This window comes from Anarhichas minor, unplaced genomic scaffold, assembly GCF_050575085.1.
Source record: "Anarhichas minor isolate MPS153535 unplaced genomic scaffold, ASM5057508v1 ptg000045l, whole genome shotgun sequence".
Classification (NCBI taxonomy): Eukaryota; Metazoa; Chordata; class Actinopteri; order Perciformes; family Anarhichadidae; genus Anarhichas; species Anarhichas minor.
Window position 1 is genome coordinate 376543 of NW_027466491.1, and position 24544 is coordinate 401086.

General features: G+C 42.5%; 1 protein-coding gene across 1 annotated transcript in view; it reads left to right on the forward strand.

Annotated features, from left to right (window-relative positions):
• LOC142970987 (copine-8) overlaps positions 1-16943 on the forward strand; it is an 83634-nt gene extending 66691 nt beyond the window's left edge. Inside the window, exons 14-20 of the mRNA XM_076111539.1 lie at positions 3971-4017; positions 4664-4845; positions 5591-5718; positions 7359-7461; positions 9189-9246; positions 9448-9521; positions 11703-16943. Coding sequence (XP_075967654.1) covers positions 3971-4017; positions 4664-4845; positions 5591-5718; positions 7359-7461; positions 9189-9246; positions 9448-9521; positions 11703-11906 — 796 coding nt within the window. The 3' untranslated portion in view covers positions 11907-16943. The remainder of the gene's footprint in view (positions 1-3970; positions 4018-4663; positions 4846-5590; positions 5719-7358; positions 7462-9188; positions 9247-9447; positions 9522-11702) is intronic.
• The last annotated feature ends 7601 nt before the right edge of the window (positions 16944-24544 follow it).

Here is a 24544-nt window from a genome sequence, read left to right on the forward strand (position 1 = left end):
AAGTTAACATGTGGAGGACGATCAGATTATATAACTACAGGCTACAATACAGTAGTTCTGTCTCTAAAATATAAGCATATTTCTGTTCTCAGATTACAGCAAAATACAGGGGACAATTGTAATTTGTTGGTTTTTCGTCATGGTAAATTGTCTGGTTTAGGTTTAACTATACTGGCTTTAGTCTTGTTTTTTTGGTAAAAATGTTTTTTACTCCTGTCATAAAAGCATAGACTGTATATCAGAAGTGGACGTAGTCACAGTGACGTCACCCATTTGTTTGTGGCCTGCTGTTTTGACGCCTTGAGTTCGGCGTTGTGACCGTCGCCATCTTGGTTTTTGCCAGTCACCATCTTGGGTTTTTTCATCGAGAAGTGACACAAGGGGGTGGAGCCCAACTGAACGCTAAAGAAATGTGTCCAAAATGTTACAATTGACTTTTATAAACTGAAAACACACAGTGAAAGGGTTAAAGTTGTAGTGAGGAAAACACGGACAGCTCGTGGACAAAACCGTGGTAGCAACCTGTCAATCACAAGGTAGCCCCGCCCTAAAGCATACCCTGCTTTATGGTCTATTGTACTCGGGACCATCATTTACGAAATGATCAAGTGAGAAGTCGGGTCATTTTCTCATAGACTTCTATACAATCTGACTTTGCAACCAGACGAGTCGCCCCCTGCTGGCCATTAGAAAGAATGCAGGTTTAAGGCACTTCCTCATTGGCTTCACTTTTCAGACCCCGGAGGTTGCTGCCTCAGTGAACGTTGCCCTGCTGTGGGAGCATTTCACCGGAGATGTGTCGAGAGAGAATCTTTTTACAGTCTGGACACGAAGATGCTTTGAAGATTTAGGAGAACCATTAGCATTCCGCCTTTTCAGTCTGCAGGAAAAAAGCTTATTTGAATGTAGTGTGCAACCTCCTCATCAGCCGGCCCCCTGCCATGCGGTATTTTGTCATATTGGTTCCTCGCTGAGTCACTGCATGCTTTAACAGTGGGGGGAAGAGCAGTGACTGACAGAAAACCAGCTGGTAGAGTGGCATTCCCCTTTCACCCCAAACACATTATTGAATACTGTACCTACTACACACAGAGGCTCACACACACACTATTCAAGATGGGCAGCCATGTTTTTCTAACGCAGTTCAAACTGTATGTATTGTTTTGTCACATCTGTGTGTATGCTATACAAGACACAGAGAAATAAATACCAGGAAATAAAATAGCTTAGTGAGTAATAGAGAAAGTGAGCAGGCATCTTCAGTGTGCAGTTAAAGCGAGGCTCTTTGCCAGCTGTTACTCACTGCAGCGGTTAGAAATGACTGCCATTATACATTTAACCACCAAATGAATACTCTTTCCCATGGTTTTTATGTTGCTGTGAAGATAAACACAGCGTAGAATTATTTCCTCTGAAGCCAAAGGTTGAGGTAAGCTTGCCAAGAGGTGGATTGCAGCCATTTACAAAACATCATGAGACGATAAAGGCGGCCTTAGAAGGGGTAGGGTACGCTTTCCTGTGCCTCCAGGACAGGATAAGGTTTAGCTTCAGAGGCAGGCCGAACTCACGGAACATCTGAAGCTCGACCACATCCTTATCATATCTGCCGGAACATTTTGACACGGCTGTGCGGTGATGCTTCGCTGCGGATCTCCTTCTGCTGCTCAGGTGAATCTAAGCCTGTTCAGTACAGGAATGTGTGTTTATTTAGCCAGAGCCAGAAGCCCTAAGTTGCATCTTCTGGTGTTATCGGCAGTGTAGATGAAAATAGTCCGTACCATGAAAACAAACCCTTTTTATTCACAATTTATTATAATGTAATAATCATTTTCATATTCAGGGTAGAGACGGGAAGTGGTTTTATGCTAGGTTTGACGCTGTATTACAAACATTACGCAATACAAGCAGTTTTACTGCACAGATGTACAATGTAATTGATATAAAACACAAGAGGATATGTTTATGTTGAGCAGATTTGAAAAAAATGATTGAAAAGACAAAGTTAGGATGAAATCCATAAACACACATCACCGGTGAAAATCCCAAGGGCCAATAAACTGATGTCTCACTGACATTCCTGCGTGATTAATGCAGAGGATAGCGTTGACCTTCTGGAGAGTGTCCTGTGTTCTGCTCTGGATATTAATTTTCTCTCCATTTTGGAGTCAAACATTTAGGGCTGATATTCATTTTGCAAAGCAACAATCTCTCTCATTGACTTTCAAGCTAATGACAGTGAATTACGCAGCCTCGTAGCTCAAAGTAATCACAGTCAAACTGCAGTGGTTTGAGGATGTGGATCAATGAAAACAATTGGAACTCACTTTTGAAAAGTAGTCAGCCAATATATCCTCCAGGCCTCGACAGTAAGGGCAACCATTTTGAGAAATCGGCCACCAATTCTTGTCCTGATGGAAACCACTTTAACATACAGTGAGGTAGCCGTCACACACACAGGTAGAGGAAGGCGGTGAGGCTCCGGCGTTCTTTTGTCCCTTTTTATTGTCCGTCCCTGAAATCACCTTGTTTCTCTGGCTGTCCCTACACACTCGCATAGTTGGAGTTCCTCTCTCAAACTTCGTGAGTGTTTGGGTGGGAGAGAAAGAGGGCATGCATAATTTAGGCTGAAGCTACTCCGTGCCAACGAGCAGAACTGGACCAGAATTCCCTCTCTGTCTCGCTCTCTCTCTCTGCTCCGGTGTCCTTGCAGCTGTCCTCTAGAAAAGCTTGTTTACTGTAAATTGCTCTGATGTTTTTATCATGTTGAGGAAAGAAATCACCCAATGACACAATGTACAATTCAAATATTTTTTTTAAATGTCTGCGAGGACATTTTATAGACTTCATCAACTAAAGTCATCAAACTAACTTGATATCATTAAAGTAATTGAATATCCAACAACCTCAAGAGTAAATAACTTGACAGCATCTGTATTACTTCCAGTTAAGGCATGTGGGTAATACTTTTCCCCAAAAAATAAAAAACCTGAGTGAACCCGAGTGAATCTGTACGCTAACCCGAGATGGCAGCTCCACCCCCCAGCCCTTGTGGGTTTCCTGTACTTTGAAAAACCCGATCATCAAATGTCTCTCCTCCCTCTCCTTGTGTCTCCTCTGGAAGGCACAGTGCCTGCACCTCACATGGCTCTGCTGAGGTGACAGAGATGATGAGCTGCTGGCTGTTTGACACTATCTGAACACAGGATATGTGTGTAGGGTAGACAGGGAGGCTTTTGTGTGTGTGTAGGTGTGTGCGTGTTTGGCAGCGGGTCAGGATTGGTGTGAAAAAGCTGCGACAGGCCGACTGAACGCTTAACCACATCCTGTTCCTGCAGGTTAACAAGTTAGGAAATGTTTTGATGTAGAGAGATGTGCCGCTCTCTCATGCTGGGTGCTGTGGTGTGTGTTGTTAGTCTCTGTCTTGTTTCATGTCTCTTCATCTCTTCTATCTCGTTTGTTTTTCCTCTCAGAAAGAAAACCAACAAAGTGCAAGAGTTGTGTGAGAGGGATAGTGTAGCAGGCCAACACGCGTTCAATCAGGAAGTTCGCTTGTGAAGAGAATTACTTGTGTAACAGTTGTGTAACTGGATCTGATTGGTCTATGCGGTCTGATTTAGCATTTGTAAAATTACCAACGGATCCACCTTGTAAAGGGCCGCGGTCACAGCTGAATGGAGGTGAATTTCGGGAGCAAAATCATGGTGGCACATGTTTCTTCTCAACAACACCTTCCTCTGCCTCTGAAAGCCCAGTAACTCACTGTCTACTCTTTGTTGTAGGAACTCTGTTTGCACATGAATCCCTTTACCCGATTGTGCCTGCAGTCCATTTCTTCTGTTTGTTTCTGGTTGGTGTGTGTGTGTGTGTGTGTGTGTGTGTGTGTGTGTGTGTGTGTGTGAGAGAGAGAGAGAGAGAGAGAGGGGGGAAGTGATTGTTGATTAGAATCACCTCTCTGCTTTTGTCTTCTCAGGACCCAGATTAACTTCACTGTGGCCATCGATTTCACAGCTTCCAATGGTGAGCCTCCCAGAAAACACACACACACACCCACACACACACACACGCACACACTTTGAATGTGCACACACACTCAGAGACCCTGCCTGGGAAGAGTGTTTATTCAAATAAATGCAGATGGGATCAAGTGTTTACTAATGGCCCTCTCCATCACACCTCGCAGTTAAAGCTGAGTGCAGTAACATGCCACGATGGCTGTGATTAAGGACCGTGTTATCCATCTATCCTTGAACTCGGTCCTAGCAGGACAGGCGGGCGGTAGCAGTAGATGTTTTTTTTGTTGTTTTTTTTGAATAATGGATGGCAGAGTTCTGCATTTTATTAAAACACAGCTGGAGTAGCGAGTTAAAAAACGTTTCATATTAATATTACATTAAGGTAATTAGAAGTCAATTTGGCTCCGTCAGTGATGTGATGCATGGTTTTGTTGCCATACAAACAGAACACCCAGATAACTATTTGTCGGTTGGCTGAGTCATAGTTATATCGAACCACTGAACAAACAAGCATTGGAAAAAAGTTCAAGTGGCTTTTCAAATAGTGATGGTACGCTTCAAAGAATGACTGAAGCGTGACCACCTCACCTCTTCCATTATCCCACGGAGTATCATCTGTGCTGTGTATGTGTTCCCTTTGTCTCAAACAGGTAACCCAGCCCAGCCCACGTCACTCCACTACATGAGTCCATACCAGCTGAACGCCTACGCCATGGCCCTGAAGGCAGTAGGAGAAATCATCCAGGATTACGACAGCGATAAGATGTTTCCAGCACTGGGCTTCGGAGCCAAGCTGCCACCCGATGGACGGATCTCCCACGAGTTTGCCTTGGTACGAACTAGAGGGGCTCCGACATGGATGGAAGGCAGGGAGGGAGTAAAAACGTGGAGATGTTCCCTGCATTGGGTTTTTAAACCACCCATCTGACACGATGAAAAAGTGACATAAGATACTTCTTATGCAACAAGACAATATCATAAAAATATAACATCAAAGTCTCTGCCAACAAGAGCGTCAACTGACTCCCTACTACTGTTAGTTAAAGTGAATGCCCCAGCTGATCGGCTGAAGCTTGGCGGATTAAAGATACGGCAAAAACTAAGTGACGCGCATGCACGCGTTAGCAAAATGATATCCCTCACAGAACATATGATATGCATATCCATATAAATCAAGCATTTTTAGTTTTAATTGACTGTTGCTGTTGTTTTTTTATTGGGTTTTTCTGCACACCTGGCAAAGTTAGTACATCAAATACAGAACATGGCAAAGCGTCTGTGGCAGGAAAAAAAATAGATAAATAAGAAAAAGAACCAACCCCCACCGTGGGCATGTTTTCACACAAAAATGTATTAATTAATTAAATAAAACCAAATATAATAAAACTGAAGATCCTTTCAGTGAAATGCATTGTAAGACTTTCTAGTCTCCACATCTGAGAATGAGTTTTTGTTGCTGTTTTCATGACACAACACTGGACTTTATAAATCCTCCTCCAGTCTGTTAGTTCCATCAGTTTGCAACTGAAATGAATCATGCAGGTTAATGACGGTTTCCTCTCCTCCCCTTGATGTAGAATGGGAACCCTCAGAACCCGTACTGCACAGGCATCGACGGTGTGATGGAAGCTTACTACCAGAGTCTGAAGTCAGTCCAGCTCTACGGACCCACCAACTTCTCCCCCATCATCAACCACGTGGCCAGGTAACACAAAGTCACACTTTATTTACAGTATGCAAACACTGTTGCATACGAATCACCGATGTCTCCAACTTCTCACATTTACATCTCCTCCAGTAATTAGTTTATAATGTTTATTATTCCACGCTCTGTTTTTACACTTGCTTATTCGCCATCACTGCTTATATAATGAACTGAAATCAGTTAAGTATGCATGAAAGAACACTGAGTACATTTCACTTTGTGGTTGACGCTCAGCATGTGTTCTCAGGTTTTCTGTAATGGGCTCCAAGCTGCAGAATATAATTTATGCAGCAGCAAAGCCACGCGGACATGTGATCCTGGACATTAAGGAACTATTCATGCCGGTGTGTAATTAAAGAAATGTACTCATCGGGTTACATATTGAGAAGATAATTTACTGAAATCCTAATTGCATAGTTACACGTGAAGAGGCACTCTGAAGGGAAATGGCGAAACAAGCAGTAATACCGAGGCAGGCTTTTATTTAGCTTGTAATTTCACCTGAAATACTCGTTTTCCTCTTGACTTGTGTCGTCTTTCAATTAAGCCCCTGTAATGAACTTCACTCTTTGCTTTTGTCCACCCGCCTCCAGCATGTTGGTTTTTTTTTATGCGCAAACAAATCACACCTTTTCTCCCACTATAATTGCAATAAACACCCGTTATGGGAAGTAGGCTTACTCTCGCTTTCTTGGGTTTTGGCAGGGGGCTTTTTATTCCCCTTTTCTAACTCTGCCCCACATTTTTATTTCATGTAGATTTGTATTATCTGTTACTAAAGCACTGTCCCTGGTCCATGTAAATAAGAGAACACACAAATACAATGTAGAAAACCATACAGCAAATTAGATAAATATGTTAATTTGACTGTAAACAGAAACTCTTATCCTCTCTCAGCCAGACTACATCTCAGTAGTGTTGTCCCAGTTTGAAGTACCAGACTAATCGGTGCATATTCCATGAACGCATCCTCCTGAAAGCTCTTTAAAAACTAGTTGTAGATACATGTTGCATCTTCCTGCAACTTTTCTTGCCTATTTGTCAACCAAGCACAGGTTGTTGTTTTTTTCCGTGGTAATCCCACCTTCACCTCCTCTCCTCTGTTTGTTCGACCGACCCAATGCCTTTACTCCCACATGCTGCTCCTCTCTCTACCACTCTTCAGTCGTCGCCCTGATGCATCTGCTCTGCTGTGATCATCTTCAGTGTGATAGTTAAACCTCAGTTATCAGCAGTGGGGAGGAGACAGACATACAGTAGATCTAACAAAGGTGAAGTTTAGCAGAAAGCCGAAAGCGACTGAAATAATCTCAGTGTGTAAATATTGGAAACAGTCGAGTTCACGCCTCAAATGTAAGTGAAAGGTCGGACTCAACATCGCAGCAGAAATTGATATTGAGCTGAGGATCTATAGAATTGACTTAACGAGACATTTACAGAGAGGAGTAGACGAAAATCATTTTCAAAGGATATATACTGCCTCATTCCCACTCATCTATTTCATTAGAGTACTTCAATTAAAACCACACATAATGATGCGTGATGTGCTCAAGTAATGAACCGTCATGGTAAACACAGCAGGATGGCAGCGCAGAAATAATTACAAAGATCGTTTTTTTTTTGTGTGTTTTTGCACGCAGGTACGCGGCTTCAGTGAAGGATGGCTCCCAGTACTTTGTGCTCCTCATCATCACGGATGGCGTCATCTCAGACATGGCCCAGACCAAGGAGTCTATTGTCAACGTAAGTCGACATCTGACCCTGCACTCCGACTCCCAAAACAAAAAGTGGACTCATTTCACAGTCTTTATGTTGGAAAAATGTCAGTTGCAGCTATAAATTGCTTCGCTAGCAAAGATAATGAAAAACTAAACTTGCAATCAAGCTGTATTTCGTGACCAGATGCTTAGATATAAAACCATGAAAATATTTATGCAAATGAGTAGAACCGTCACGGTGAGAACTTATTACATTTGGGCGAAAAATGCGTCTGTAAAATCATCCTCATCATTGCTGGTTTTACTCTTGGGAGCGTTTGAATGAAAGCTGGAAAACAGCTGTGCCAGTATTTTCCTAATTAGGCAGCTCGCTGTCAGCCTATAGATGTATTGACTCTGGAATTACTACATGGAGAAAAAGGGCACATATTGTTGAAGCAGATAATGTAAATCTAGCAGATCCATGCAGCACAATCGTCTCAGCGTATGCGTAAACATAAGAGGTCATTTAGCGGTTTGGTTCTGACACATAATCTTTACTCGTCTCTGCGTATCCATCCTTCCCTGCAGTGCCGACAGATATATACAATGTGCCTCTGCTACTGTTTTTTCTATTTTCATTTTTTTTTTTTTTCAGTGTCTGCTGTGCCGGCCTCACTTTTGACAGCATGTTTTTCACCCCGCGTCCATCCTCTCCATCACTGTCAAGTCATAGCATGCTCCAGAGGGAAGCCAGGGCGCGATGTAGAATGCAAACAAAGTGAACAGTGAATGGCAGCCGCTTCCGTGGAGGCAGCGACCCATCTCAAAGCCTTTGAAGGCAGAGAAGGAGCGTAGAGGTTGAGAGGGGGGGGGGGAGATGTTAAGGAGAGAAGGAGGCCGAGAGAGGAGAAGGAGGCGGCCGAGAAGAGGGGGGGGGGGGGGAGAGCAAAGGGCAGCAGCGACGTTAAGAAAACCTTTACCGAGGGGAGCGAAAAATAAACGAGATGTTTTGATAAGATCATCTATTGCTCTGCTGCCTGAAGTCAACCCATTACTCAAAATACGCTGCACACACACACACGCCGCTAGCCCTTTCTTCCTCATACCCTCTCTGTGACTCTTGCACACATGCCCACACACACAAACACATGTCATTTATAAGCCCGTCAGCAGGTCCAGGCCGTGTTGTTGATGCTCTCGCCTCTAATATTATTCCTTGCGACGCCTTCGACCCACGCAGCGCTACGTTTACACATACTGTATGTACCATACATGTTAACAAGAACATGACACCATCTGTGGGCGCTGATGAGGACAGAGGCTGCATCTTCTTTATCCTACTAACGACCCACATAGGTAGACCAACCCGGTCTCATTCCCAACTCGTCACATACGGACGCTGGGTCAGGACTCCTCGGCGTCACTTGGCAACTTGGTTTAGGAAAAGATTGTGGTTTGGCTTAATAAGTATGTTTGATACATTACTTAAGTAATTTACATTTGGGCTTTATATGCAGTACTTTTGGTTTCACACGGGACATAAACAGCGTTTTTCTGGGTCAGTTGCTCTTGGCGTCTTAATATCGCCGCGGATGGATTTCCATTGGAGTTACATGAAAGCCCAGTGCGTCTCACACAGTCTATATCAGACGTCAAACGGCCATGACAACGTTGGTGTTTGACGCCCCGGGGGATGGGAACATGCCCGGGTAGACACGCCGTTTTCAAATTTTTGAGATGTATCAAATATTCATTGTTCGTCTCCTGCAGGCCTCCTGTCTGCCAATGTCAATCATCATCGTGGGGGTGGGGCCCGCAGAATTTGACGGTAAGTCAACAAGAACTTGTTTAAGTTTAATTAATGTGTCATTCAACTTTTTTTAGACTCTGGGTTCTGGTGGGAAATTCCATCTGTTTGGGAGCTGCAGATGCTGCTTTTGTATTTTGCGTGTTGCGAGCTCTCATTGGAGCCGTGTAGGTCTACAGTAAGAAATAATGTGTTAATCATTTTTAGTTCTCTTCTCCTCAGCCATGGTGGAGTTGGACGGTGATGAAATCAGAATCTCATCCAGAGGAAGATACGCTGAGAGGGACATTGTCCAGGTACACAATGCTCTCAACCCGCTCCCCGCTGCTGTGTTATTCTTCTCTTCTGTAAAGTCTGATTGTGAAATCACATCTCTGCCTCTTGGCCCCCTGAGATCCTTCGTCATCCCTTTTCTTCTGATTTTATCCCAAATGATTTATTGTAAACGTGATACTGATTTTGAGTAAAAATCAAATCTGAATCAAAGCAGCCACACTGCTCCAGGGTGCTGGGCCCTGATCAACCCCGTGTTCCTCCCTTTCTCTGTGTAACGTTTACAGTTTATCTGTGCTGAAGTGACTTTTTCACCAAGCTGCGACAGCTTAGCCATATCAGAGGCCATCTTTTAAACTCTGTTGGGATATGAACTGGGCTCCAACAGCAACAGAATAATCGCTGGGATCCTTCAGCCTGTCAATCATTCGTATTCATCCCTTTCTTGTCTTTATTTGTATCCGTGTTTTTTTTCTGCTGTAAGACAATGGCAAGTATTACCTTTCATACTCGTGTCATTCCCCGGCACCACAGCAGAGCGATGAAATACAAACGCTCAGACTGAGCCGTTTGTTTGTTGCGACACAGCGGAGTCACATTTTCTTCTTCTCTCTCTGACCTTTACACCGCCCGCTGTCGTCTCCCGCTCCCCCCACACCCTCCCTCAGCCCACGTAGGCGAGGAAGGCATCTCGTTAGTTGGCTTTTTAACAAGCTGAAGTACACATGCACGTATGCAGGAAAAGACCCGGAGATGGTGTAAAAACAATGTTTCAGTACGGGAACACAGTTCTGCCTCCAGGCTCTCATTATCAGCAGGCTAATTTCCCCGAGTGGCACGGCGAGGGTTACATTTCGCAGCGACGGTTTCCAGCACAAATTGGCTTCTCATATGATTGTAGGCGACAAACACTGCCTCATTTAGTTCAGCAGCTCTGTCCACGGAAGAGCATAAAACCGGTGGTTTGTGACACGGGACCTGAAATATGCCGGCATTCATTCCATCATAGCAGGTGGATTTGCATTGCGAAGGAGGCCGATAGTCTCGAGATGTAAATAATGAGTCACAGCGGGGCGACCCGACGGTTGATAGAAGTCAACACACATGTGTCCAGGGGTTCCTGAGCAAAACCAACACCACCCCTAACACTCAGTTCATATAATAGATGTAACCGTCATCTACACACAAGCAAGCAGCCACAGTTTACATACAGAATACTATACTAGATGTTTGAACTAAATCAACATCTATGAAAGTTAAACAAATCGATGCACGAGAAGAGAAACGGAAGTGTGGAAAGCAGACAAACTACTAAAGTCTGGAGGGCACATGCAGAAGGCTCTTCTCACTCTTCCTCTCATCTGATCATTGCAAAAAACATATTTTCACTACAACACGGCCACCTGCAATGAAGCTAATAGCTGGGCGAGAGTGGTGCGAAAATGGACGGCAAATATTGCTTTGTCATGTATGGATCATAACAACGGTTTGTATGTCAGCAGTCCTAGTAGGTTCCGGTTTCCCTTTCGGAATGACGATTACACACTACCGCCACTAATATTCGTTAGATTCCCGACTTGTTACAAGTTTGCTGTTGTGAAAAAGTATCAGCGCTGATCCCCATATTTGAACCTGCATATTTCTCTGCCTAATATTGGATCTCCTTTAATCCCAGACATTTGATGGAGCTAACTAGGTCTCGGTATGTAAATGCTGGCTGTGTGCCCGTCTCCTCTCTCCCTCTTAAAAGATTGCAGCTGTTCACTTTCACACACCAGCAACCCCCAAACGGCTCCAGCGAGCTTCAATACCTAATATTCTCAGTAAAAACATCATATCACTAATTTGCACATTTTATTTTTTTTTGTATCCACGGCTGCCGCCGCTCATCTCAGTGACCTCAGGGATCAGATTGTTCTCCAAGTGCTGCAGGAAATAGGGCAAATCTGCAGCGTCGTAATTAGGAGAGACTCTCTTCTCTGCAGCAGTAATCTTGCCGTGCACAAGAGCTCCTTCCACTTAAAACAGTGAACAAAGCAACTTGAAACAAAGAGGATAAATTATGTTATATAATTTAAATTATTCTTTCTTTTTTTTCTCCATTATTTTTCTCCACTCTTTGTGGTTTTTATACTCCTTCTTCTGCTCTTAATCTTCTTTTTTAATCTCTGTTCTTTGTGTTTATCCCCTCTCCTCCCTCTCAGTTCGTCCCATTCAGGGACTACATCGACCGGACGGGTAACCACATCCTGAGCATGGCCCGGCTGGCGAAAGACGTCTTGGCCGAGATCCCCGACCAGTTCCTCTCCTACATGAGGACCCGCGGGATCAAGCCGTCGCCAGCGCCGCCTCCCTACACGCCGCCTCCCTACACGCCGCCAGGGCAGCCTCTGCAAACCCAGATATGAGGAGTGGGGGTGGTGGGTGGGTGGGGAGAAGGGGGGAGAAAGGTTTTTCGGAGTCAGGGGTTAGCTGAACTTTTACGCGCAAAGTACTTCCATTTCCCTAAAGCTGCTCTCCATGCCTTGTCGTCGTGGATCACGGTGGTCTTTCTCGTGTTCAGGAAGCTGCATGTCGTGCCAGGAGAGTGTCGCTTTCGAGGCCAGGAAAAGCCAATGAGAGTCTGTTTACTTCCACTGTCAAGCATTCCTGTTTCTGTCTGGAATTATTATTATTATTTTATTTTTTTCTTCTCGCCTGGGAAACCTGGACAGGCCCTGGGGAGAGTTCGGAGATGTCTGAATTCAAGCCGGGAGGTAAAGACGGAATGAAAAAGGAAATGAAGGACAGCTTTGGAAACATTGTAAAGAGAATGTCTCCAGACAAAAAACAAAGAAATCACACTTTAATGAACTTTCTCTGTAAATAACCGGACATATGTCACTTCTTCTATCTCTATTTCTCTCCAACTCACTCATTGTTTACAGTAAACACTAACAAGGATTTTTACTGTTGATACTTTTATATACACATATATGAATCTCTCTCTCTCTCTCTCTCTCTCTCTCTCTCTCTGTCTCTCTGTCTCTCTCTCTCTCTCCTGGCGTGTGTGTCAGGTAGCAGCAGTGCAGGTCCCGGTAGCCCTTCTGTACTGTACCGTACCGTGCTGTACCGTACCGTACCGTACCGTACCGTATTCTGGTTTTCGTATTAACCTTTTGCATGAGTGTAGCCTCAGTCCAGTGCATGCATATAGTGGCCCTGCACTACCTCTTCTATCCATCACTTTGTCTCTCTGTCTGTGTGGGGGGGTGAGTGTCTGTCTGCCTGCATCTCCATTTGTCACTTCACCCTCTCTGTCTGTCTGCACTGCTCTGAGGTCCGTCTCCCTGTTGCAGCCTTTCTCTCTCTCTCTCTCTCTCTCTCTCTCTCTCTCTTCGTCTCTGTCACTTTTACTAGCTGTTTCCATCCGACATTTTTCGTTTTAATAGACGAGCTGAAAAGAAAATGAGTAATTCTGGTATGCTCATCCGAGCAGATGACATTCCTAAATTAGTATTTGGGCATTTTGAAATGTAAAATATCTGGTCTAGCCTGCTCCCCAGAGATCGTGTACCCTTGCATAAGGTGTCCATCATCTTCAGTATGTGTATTACTTGTAATATTTCCAAGTGCCATGTTGTTTTGAAGTCATGCTAGCAGCATGGCTTAATTGATGGCAGTGTCGGTCGGAAATTTGGGACGAACATTCCTGTTCACCTCAGGATGAATAGTAATAACTTTGGTGTGGCTCAGGTTAAAGTGCAACCTCACAGAGCCTCTGGCATGGCTGTGGACTTTTAGGCCCAATCCTAACGTCCACGCTCAGAGACTCGAGGACTTTGAGGCAAAGTCCGTTAGGGTTTAGGGCTGTCCCACTGTCAAATCCTCTAGTGCCCGAGGGCTCGCTCAGAGACTTGTTGAGCCCTTTAAGCACACTTTCCTTATGTCTGCATCTCTGCAGACTTTGCCTGATGGAATTACCCACAATTCATAGCGTTGTGATGTTACGCACTGGGTTACATGGAGAAGCCCGGATGTGAAATCAGAGGAATGCAAGCAGAGGCCGTATTACACACCTGGTTTAGTCCTCAACCATTTTTTTACATTATTTATCGAAGCTGTTTGGAAAGAAATCCCTTAAAAATAGTAATTGACTATTACTTCTTGTCTCATCAGGTGCTGTTTCATCTGTATAAGCACCATTTCAAGCCCTTCCTGCGTCTCACACTCATTTAAGAGCAAATGTTTTACATTTCAAATGCCAACAGGTTTTCAGCATTTCACTTTTTTGCGTAGCATTAATTTGACTTCTGAATGGAATCATAGCTTCTTTCTCTCTCTCTCTCTCTCTCTCTCTCTCTCTCTCTCTCTGTTCTCCTCCTAACTGCCTTGGCAATATGATGCCCACGTGCCCAGGGGTTTCGTCTCATTGTGTCGTCCAACACCACGTCCCCGCCCCGCTGTTTAAAAACGACAGCAGCTGCTCTCAAACGAAATGCCGTTTGAGCATAAAGAGCCCAGTGGTCAAAAATGCAGAGAAAAACACACTTTCCCTATGTTGGCTTTTTGTTCCATTATATTTATTTCAGTGTGTACTTTTTTATTGCACCTTTTAGCTTTGATAAAGCGTTTTATATGTTTGTTTTTATGACGTGTATTCTTACGTGCCAATCACGTGTAAGAGGATGATTTGCGTGATTCCTGCCGAGTCACCCAGGATGTCCAGACAAGTTTCCAAATTAACGTGACGTCTAATGAAGAATGAGTTTGGGTTGTTTTGTTTTGTTTTGTCGTGAATGTGGAAGGGTTTTTGTCAGTGTTGCGGTGACGAAAGGATATGTTAAATGTGAATGAGATTTGTGTGTTCTCGTACGACACAACTTCTTTTAAAGCATATGAAACGTTTAAAAAGTGGGAACATTTGAACATTCATTGGCTCATGAGGGAAATACATTGCAGCACCAACAATGTGAAAGGATATTCAAGCATTGCAGTGTTTTTAATTGTTTTGTATTACTGTATCATCACCCTGAAGCCGTCTTAAAACTACAACACACACATCTGCTGACTGACTCTGATGTCTAAACGAAGACTTTTTAATGAAATCATTGTCTTTGTTTTCACGTGTCGCAACAAAATTTCCCAGATTTTCTTTTTGTGTGTGTGTGTGTGTAAAATAGTCAGCTGATTACAGAGTCAAAGTATTCAACATACTTGTGGCAGTGTTAGACACTTTGGTCATAGTATTGCGCAATCCATTTTTTGAGGATATTGCCTGTGCCAAAATCAAAATGCAACCAACATGAAGATGATCTTTTCTACATAATTTGTTTTGAGTCTTATACATTGCTTGTCTTGTTGCTTGATATTCCAAAATTCATCTTTGTTTCCTCACAACCCCCGTCCTGTACAGCCACTGTAGCAGAGTGGACTAGCTGTTCCAGTGTGTGTGTGTGTGTGTGTGTGTGTGTGTGCGCGTGCGTGTGTGTGTTTGGTTCACCGCTGCAGTCGTGCTCCTGCAGCCGCGCTGGACACATCGTTAGGACAGCGGGTCAGAATGAGGAGCTCATTACTGTAAGACTTACATCCTGCACCGCGGGGGGTCAGAGAAGGGATTATGTTTGGGTGGCGGGAGTGTTTTGATGTTCGTTTTTGGCGACAATTTAGCATGAATCCCTTCTGGTAGAAACAAACTTCTGTAGACGAAAGATAGAAAGATAAAAGCAACCCCCTTTCTGCAGCAGTCACTGTGGGCACAAGCACAAGTCTGCGGGATCATTTTAAAGCAAAACTATGGTTCATTGCAACTTTTATTTATGTTCCGGCTATTGTTCCTATCTATGATAACATAGTACTCATCAAAGTAATTGCTAAATTATGGCTGAAATGTAATTTAATAGTAGCTAAAGAGTCAAACAGTGACACAGCAATATCTGTCTAAAGGTAGCTAACGTTAGCCACCGTTAGCTACCGGTCATACCAGGCCAAGTAAAGCTGCAGCGGCAGAACCCCGAGTGTGTTGAATCGACAAAGTGTTCATTTTTATGAATTCACCTTTTCATTTGTGAGAGGAATGTGTCATTTCTTTTTTTTTTTTTTCAAAAGTTACACAGCTCACTTTTTAAAGGTTAAAAAACGAATGAGTCATGCGGGAGAAAGGTAAACGTCAACTTCCCCGTTGTGCCGAGCTACTTCTTTTTCTTTTCATAGTGACCAGATTCAAACCCAGGACGCTGACGTTAAATGATGCCCCTGTCGTGCCATTTCAATGGCGAACTACCTCCTGTTTCAAAGTCACTCGTTCTTCAGCCAACTCCTTTCAGGGTAGGAAAAGGCGCCGTGAATGTGGTTTGAATTCCTAAACCACTATTGCATAACTATTGCTCAAAACAAATTGGTCATTTTCTTATTTTAGAAGTCAAATCAAAGAATAATTCACTAAAATTCAAGATGAAAAAATGTTAACATTTGGGCTATAAAGGATGAGCTATCAAGAAAAAAAGAGTGATCAGTGATTTGAAACGTGAATAAACTTTAAAACTTGAAGTTACCTTCAGGAAAATTCAAAGAGCGGAAGTCAAACCACCTTAATCCAGATGGATGGGTTCCAAATCAAAACATTGTAGTGATATGAATTCAATGATACTTCATTTTCAGCTTAAATTTTGGCATTTCAAAATGTATTAATTTGCTAATATTTGTGTTATTATTTTGTCCTTTCTTTGCTTCCATACACACACACACACACACCACATCGCCGTAGTCATTGGTGCCAGTTATTTTCTGTTGGTCTGTTTTGGGCGGACCGGTATTAATATTGTTTTAATTGTCCATCGTAGTGCAACAGCTCACTAACTTTGCAGAGCCCCTAAGAGTGTGTGTCTGTGTGCATGCGTTTGATATAAGTATACCTTGCGTATGTGTGTGTGTGTGTGTGCGCGAGTGTTTTAATAGACCATGTGAGGTGTAAACACACATAAGATCTTTTGTTTACTAAAGCTATCCAAATAATATATTGTATGCTCGTCATATCTTCTTAACAACGTGCACTATGTTTGCATGTACAGTTTTACAAAGGATGCACCAGTTCCTTTTGTTAATAACTGAGTGTTTTGAAATATACAAATCTATATGAAAAATTAACTGTACAAAATGGCCTTAAATCTTTCTCTGATTTTCTTGGAATTGTGCATTGCCTTCTTCAGAAAAATGAATTGTTTCATTAATGGTTATCTATTTTGTGTCAGTGTTTCTATTGCTTTCTGGTGGACCTTTTTTTTTTTCTTTGCACAAGTTCATGGATTAAATAATTATCTTGTACTTTTCTGAAACCGTGATTTAATCAGAGAAAGCATGGCTGAAGTACTGATTGTCTGATAATACATATAATAGATGACTATTTCTGTATCGAAAACTATGGATTTTTAAATAAATATTCATATTAAACAGAAGACTTGCTTCAACTCAGTGTTTTTTTTTTTTTCCTTTGGAGGAGGTTTTGAATTTCCTTTACTCCCTTCCTTCCTTTCCTCAGTGTCTGTCCTCTCTCCATTCATAGCTTATCAGGACTAACATGGTGTTTGCTCCCTTTGATGAGATAATTATACATGAAAGTCTTCCCACACCCAACAAAGCACACAGACACAAGACCACTAGCCTTGAGCAAGGCATTGAAGGCTGTTGCAAAACATGTAACGTGTTTCCATGTCATCCTTCTGTTCCTCTGATTTACCCACAAGCCCTGTGTACTTATTTCATCTGCCCTCTGAAGTGGCAGCCTAGGAAATAAAATTGACATTTATTTGCGAGAGTAATTGCCACATGTTTAGAGAGGCAATTAGTGAGACTGTCAATGCCCTGTCACAGGAAAAATACCGAAATGTGTCTGTTAATCTGCCCGGGGGGGGTTGATAGAGTTCTTCATCAACACTCAATAACTCAGCGAGGTGCTGAGATCGCTGATTTTCAAAAGTCACAATCCAGCTTGTTTTTGTCAGCATTTTAGGATATTCTCAGTCTCTCTCTCTTGCCACTCAGAGTGACGGAGGGGTTACAGAGTTCTGCTGCAGCAGTGAACGTCTTTCTACTATGAGAGAGATTTATAAAGGTCATAGATTACTAAAAAAACTTAAAAGGAATAGTTTGACATTTTGGGGATATACAGTCATGTCTGTGCGCAACCCTGTCTCTGACAAAATGAAGTTCCCGTACAACTAAACTGCCACAAAACCACTTGGTTAGGTTTAGTAAAACATCTTGGTTTGGTTTTGAGTAAGTATGTTTATTATGTTAAGTCAACATTGATTTTTAGTTTCCCACAGGGCACAAACAGCAGAAGGAGGTCATATGTTTGTCTGAACCACCCATCCACCCTATGGTTGTACTGCGTCAAACACACGTAATCCAGGAGAAAAGACGGTTCCCTCAAGAGGTAATTATTGACAATGCTGTTTTGTTGATTGGGAACGTGACTTTTAGGAGACCGGGCTGCTGTGCGTTAGGAGCTGGAGATTAGCTTAGTTTAGCATTAAAAGCATGGGTAAACAGCTAGCTTGGCTGTTGGTAAAGACAAGCTAGCTCTTGCCCCTGTTTCCAGTCGTAACGTTAGTAGCTAACCACTGCCCGGCTCGAGCTATATACTTGACGCACATTCAACTGATGTGGTGTCAATCTCCTCATCTAACTCTCGGCGAGAAAGCGAGTATACGAGTATGTCCCAAAATGTCAAACAATTTCATATCAATCTACATATCAGTATTCAGTGTTTAAAACTTTATGCGCAACCAGGTTTTAAATAAATCAAGTAATCATACTCCCTGGAAGCTGGAATGTTTCATTATGTTTTTGAGACTGGGACTTTACCAGGCGTTGCAACAATTGAAAAGGCTTGATGATGCACAACATCTGGTATATTTTTGCATTTTTCTTGCAAATTACTGAATACTGTTCCCTAAAAAACAAAAGAAATTGGGAAGTGATCACGACCCAGTGGATAGACACAGCAACCCGTGTAGAGAAACACAGGCCAACAACATTGGGAACCAATGGTCTTGGGTGTTGGTTGGCACATGAATAGAAGCAATGAGAGACTTGTTTTAGTTTGCATTCAGCAAATGTATAAAAAAAAAGAAATCACGATATAATGACTACATTCCCTTTCACGCTCTAACCACCATTATACGTGACCATATGAGCTGCTGTTTACTTGTTAACTTCATCAGTCTTCACCTGCCACATGTCTGAAAGTAACAATTAACGTTATTCCTTCAAACTCCCTCCGACCGTGCATCTGCTGCTTCTTGGCTTGATGAAATAAACACACGATGAGCCTTCGCATGCTGCAGGTTGATGGCCGTGTTATTTAAGCAAACAGCCTGTTCCGCAGAGAAAGACGGAGCGTCAACAACATACGGATGCCAATTATCTCCTCGAAAACCGACAGGAGGTTGTTAACAAAGAGATGTCAAAGTGTAAATCAGACGATAAAGTGTAAATGTGAATTAACTGAGTTTGAACCTTTTAATTACTTATTAAATCAACTACATGTTAGTGCTGTTCACTTTTCAAGGCCCCCCCCCCTCCCATAAAAAAGCATAAATTTGAGCGGGAAAAAATGGAATTTTCCACATGGTTGGCGTGGACTTGAACACGTCATTGACATTTCAGATTGGATGGCTTGTCTCACTTGAAAATAAAGCAAGACATCCTTAGTACATATGTCATGTTGATAATAAAGATGGCTCGTGTAATCTAGTATGCACACGCTGTCCTGCTGTCCACATAGGCCCCAATCAATCACCATCAACCCTCTCGTGGATATTAGATAGATGTCAGGTGTTGGCCCGTCCGTTTTCTCCTTTCATAAATGCACCCATGAATTTAGAGAGCGGACAGAATTGGCTGATGAATTCGCCTTATTACAGAGCCATTTGCATATATTTGCAGAACAAATTAGCTCAGTTGGCCTGAAGTGAAGCGAAATGAAAGCTTAAATGAAGCTTGTACATCTAAATAAAACAGGAAAGCAATGAGGGAAGGGTTCCATGTCATATGGGGATCAATTCTGTGAGATTTCTCATTTCAGGGTAGGTGTGTGTGGGTGTGTGCGTGGGTGTGTGGGTGGTAAAATCGTGTGCATACTCTGTCTTAGGGAATAAAGATTTATTTAAGTCGTGATATGATGAAACAATGTTCCACCAAATGCAATATTTATTAATTCCATCTTTGTGGTAGCCTTGAGACTACTTTGGTGTCTGCTGGAATAAACTATATATATATGTGCTTTGCACATGGAAAACTAGCCAAACCTACCAAATATTAATAACCTGAATCATTTTTTATAACCACATAAATGTAATAGTCAATCCTCATTATGTGTTGGTATTTCAAATAAACACCAATGACAGACTTTCTTTGCAACCCTGTGGAGGATGGAGTCAGGTCATCAAGGAAATTCTTCTCACCTGGTCTGATTGCAAAACTCAACTCGCCTGGTCTGACTGCTATTAAGTCAGTGGCAGTCAGCCAGTCTCTGGTTAGCTTGGTCACATTTTGCTGTGCTGTAGCAGCATTGCACATATTCCACGCGTCACCTACATCCTCCTTGTTTTCATTTTAGTTGGTAGTGTCGTTTCTTTGCTCTTAACCTTATAGTTTAAACTCCTTTGTCCGTCCTCGAGGCGAGCTGAGACATGGGAACCCAGGCCTTCCTTTCCCTAGATAAAGTCTCGTTTACATGTTGTGCGACAGGTTTAAAAACCCGCATATCGTTCCTGACAACTCTTCCACACTGGCTGTGAAATTAAAACAGCAGCACACAACGGCACACGCGTGCTGGATTTGTCCGGCCACAGTTTGCTTGTGCACTCGGATGACCTTGACAGAGCTCATGGGCGAAAATACACAACCATACAGGACTTAAAATGCTCACTTCAAACCAGTATGAGGAGTACAGAGAAATAAAAAAATTTAAAATCTGTAAAATGTAACAAGGGAGAATCAGATGAAGATTTTATCCCGCTGTATGCATTGGGTGTTTTGTAACGCAAAGATGATTTGTGTCTCATTTTCTACCGCACACACAGGTGAGCCTCGTGCATGCCTCTGGTTGCTTTAAATAGCTTTATTTTCCCAGCATACCTTGAGGCCAAGGGCGGAGATGGATTGATTGAGGTGCTGAAGAGAGGCAGAGTGAGGGAAAGGTGCTAATATCACTGTCAATCAACATCTAATGCAGCAGCAGAGATAGATAGATAGAGAGCATCGTAACAATGACAACAAAACAAAGACATGCTACATGCGCACACACACACACACACACACACACACACACACACACAGACAGACACCAGAGGAGTCACACTGCTCATTACCAGCTATGGAGCGACACATCAAAGCCACCAATAGCAAGCTGCACCTGGAGGATTATGATGCTCAAAATGCAAGAAAATAATAACTCGACCTGGCATATGCGTAAAGAATACCCAGCACTGAGACGATAACACACGTACTGTAAGGAAGCGGGACACAATTCCTTTGCTCCCTAATTGTTTAAATACTTATTCACCAAATGATTATGTGGTAATTAGCCGATGCAAAAGGTTGCGTGAGGTTTTTTTTTTTTTTGTCCTTTCAAAAGACTTGATGTCTTAACGCTTGCGTAAGTCTAATGAACACTGCGGTCAGTGTCTGTCAACCAGGGTGGTAATTATGTTCGCTTGTCACTTCCTGACACAGCCTGTAGCTTAGCAACCCTGCCACCGAGACGGAGCTAAAGTTGGATCTCATTTGAATATTCCCCAGAAATTAAAAGACTGAGGGGGAAACTCAGCCGGTTGGTGCAATACTAAGTTCAGAGTTGCATTTTCTAAACCTATACGGGTCTCATCAGGACACCCCTAGAAAAACAAAAACAAATTCTCTGGCACACCTCCCCCACAACACCATGAAAGTTTTACAGGCAGCATGCTGGAAACGGTGATATGAATGTGGGCAGGTGGCATAATTACTGTGTGCCATTAATAAAGCAAAACACATGTTTTAGCCGCTCCGCCCACTCAACTCCCACCGTTCTTATTTAAATAGAACATGCTCCTTATGTGCTGTAAATGTTTTTTTTTAAAAGGTGCTAAGATATGGCAGGTACAATGGACTCCATTGTGTAACTTTTAAAGAGCTATAAAAACATTTTTCTTGCAGCATATGTCATATCCAAATGAGATTTCTATTTGTGTGTAGAGCAGATGTGCCACAGATTTCTCCACTTTATTTAAGTTCCCTCTTCATTGGTTTATTGTATTCTATTTATGACTTATTCCATTACGACGTTCTGGATACATTAACAAGTATCACCTCATTAGTTGCATCTTGAATGTTTGTTAAGTGAAAAAATACTACTTTTGAGGCTCATTACGACACGCAACACTTCCTAATACTAGTAAAATACAGCTCATAATCTCTTTTTATTTAGAACTTATTTTTGAAGTGGCCTTTTTTTTCCCAGTGTAGAGATTGGCAGTGGATCAGTGTTGTGTATTGGATATTGCTGTATTGTTTTCTGACTGTATGATTGATTTTTTTAGCAAAAAAAATAAAAATAGCATAGTAACCAAATTTGACTTGTTGCTCCTGCGAGCCTCGTGGAATGAAGTGGTTTTGACGTGTCACGGAGACATACGGTGTCCTCTGCTTCTCCGTCTGTTTCTTCACAGCTCTGCTCCGTGTTTACGTTGTTGAAGGTGTGATCCAGTCTCACTCTGCAGCCTGATTACATCACCAGTAAACTACCTACTGTCATTATGGAATAATTCAGTTGTGATCTCAAGGTAACGGGGTCTCTCATAAGAGAGAGTTCTGTAATGTGAAGAAATGCTCTGGCTTTTTTTTCTTCTTCTTCATATCAGCTCATTTAAAAACAAATCATATTAAACGCACACAGATGAAGAGCTACAACACGGATCGTGCTTCTTCATTAGAGTCCACCGACAACTATGTGGCTAAGTGAGACCAAATGGCAACTTGGCCACTCGGTTGACTGATGTTTCTTTTATTGTGATTACTGTGGTTAATCAGTAGTTACCACACACACACACACACACACACACACACACAAAGTTGCACACTCACAGGAACCTTGCCTTCGTCTCAATTAGCAGTACATATGAAGCCACTTGTTCTCCCTAACCTGATGTGATAAATTATGCATCACAGCTAAGCCGTTTCCGTGTGTAAGTGTGTAGAGCGTGTTTCCACCTCAGCCAGCAATGCATTATGCAGTGAGACAGCAGGCGGATGCACCGGGGCTGCTGGGAGCCTCATGGCCTCGTATGGTTTTTTTGAATGTGTGTGTGTGTGAGAGAGAAAGAGACGGTAATAGCTCAGTGGGGAGTCTGGTGAATTGTTATGTTGTTGTTGTTTTTTATAGTTTGTGGTCTCTGCAGCCACACATTAGGAGGCCACATGGTGAATGTGAATGTGTGGTGACATGTGGACGCGTCACACGGATGTACAGTGACAGGGGTGGAGAGTGTCCGAGGAGTTGGGGGATCTGCTGACTCCACACACTAACATCGTATATGTGGTTCACGATCCACACTGTGAGAATGAAGCATTTTTTCTTTTCTTTTTTAAATAAACGAGAAGGAGCATTCAGTCCATTAAAATTAAAGTTATAATTACTGTGAGTATTTATTGAGAGAGTTTAGTTAGTCACAACCACCCAGGGAATGAAATTAGCACCTGCCAGCTGCCAGATACAGGGTGGATGTTGGCAGTGGTTAAGATTTCAGGTCGGCTGGCACCATCAATTAAAAATAGTCAAGAATTAAGGCAACATATTCCGTATTTCTACTGTCTGTAACTATTATGTTAAGAAATGACTGAGCCTGTCGTAAAGATTGTTGCCTCCCGTAGACACAAATGTGAGAGATTGACTGACGCATGGTTGTTTTGGTGTTTTCATGGGAGAAGATGATATAAAGTGTATCAAATAACACCAGCTTTGTGACAGACACTGTACAGTGTTTCATACAAGTAACATGAACACACAACTAGTCCCACAGTGACATAGATAAATCCATTAAATAGTTTATTCTCTTAAACGATTGTGAAGATTAGATTATGTAGTATAAACCTGAACTATAGTAATTATATTCACCTCTTTTGTAATTAGAGTGTGCTGTGCTGTCATATCATACCTGTGGATCTGTGTTTATCTCTCTATCCTTCTCCTCATCCTCCATTACCCCTCCTACTTTTCTCATCCCAATTATTTTCTGCCCATGCAACTTTTATATTCCCCCTTATGGGAATGATTAAGTAATAAACATCCACTGAAAGAAATTGATCTCAGTGTCTTTCTCAAATGAAGCTCCCCTTTTAATGAACTGCTCAGAGCCTCTGATTCTTAAAGTTACAGTCTAACGTCTGGGAGAAAAGTTTGCATGTGTGTTACTCTTACACGAAGAGAGGAAGAAACAGAAAACATGTCGTCCTTAAGAAATAATGCAGTTCTATGAAGTAAATAAATGACAAATGTACCATCATTTTGACATTTAATTAGTGCCGAAGACCCTCTATGGAAGTTTAATACGGACAAAACTACTGAATATGCACGCAACAAATTTAAGGTATAATCTGCCAGGCAGAAACAAGAAGTGGACGTAGTCAGCATGACGTCACCCACGGATTTTTTGACCACGGTTTTGAAGCCTCGAGTCGCCATCTTGTTTGACTTTCAACCAGGAGACCTGTGTTCGTCTCCCAAAGTGTTATTTTGAAGTGACGTTAGTGATATTTCTGACATGTTTTCCGTATGTTACGTTGTATACGTTTTACATAGTTTAAGTACTCATTTTAATCCCAAACCTATCTCAGTGTTGTTGTTTGAATACACACTGACCAGGTGATTACTATGAATGCGTCTTAGTTTGACCCGCTGGGCTGCCCAGTGCGTTAGAAAGTGACACTAAGGGGTCTGATCAAGCATCAGTATGTGACCAGTTGGGATGAGAACGTGTTGCGTAATCACGACATGGATGTTGATGTGAACGCTATTTACGAGTCG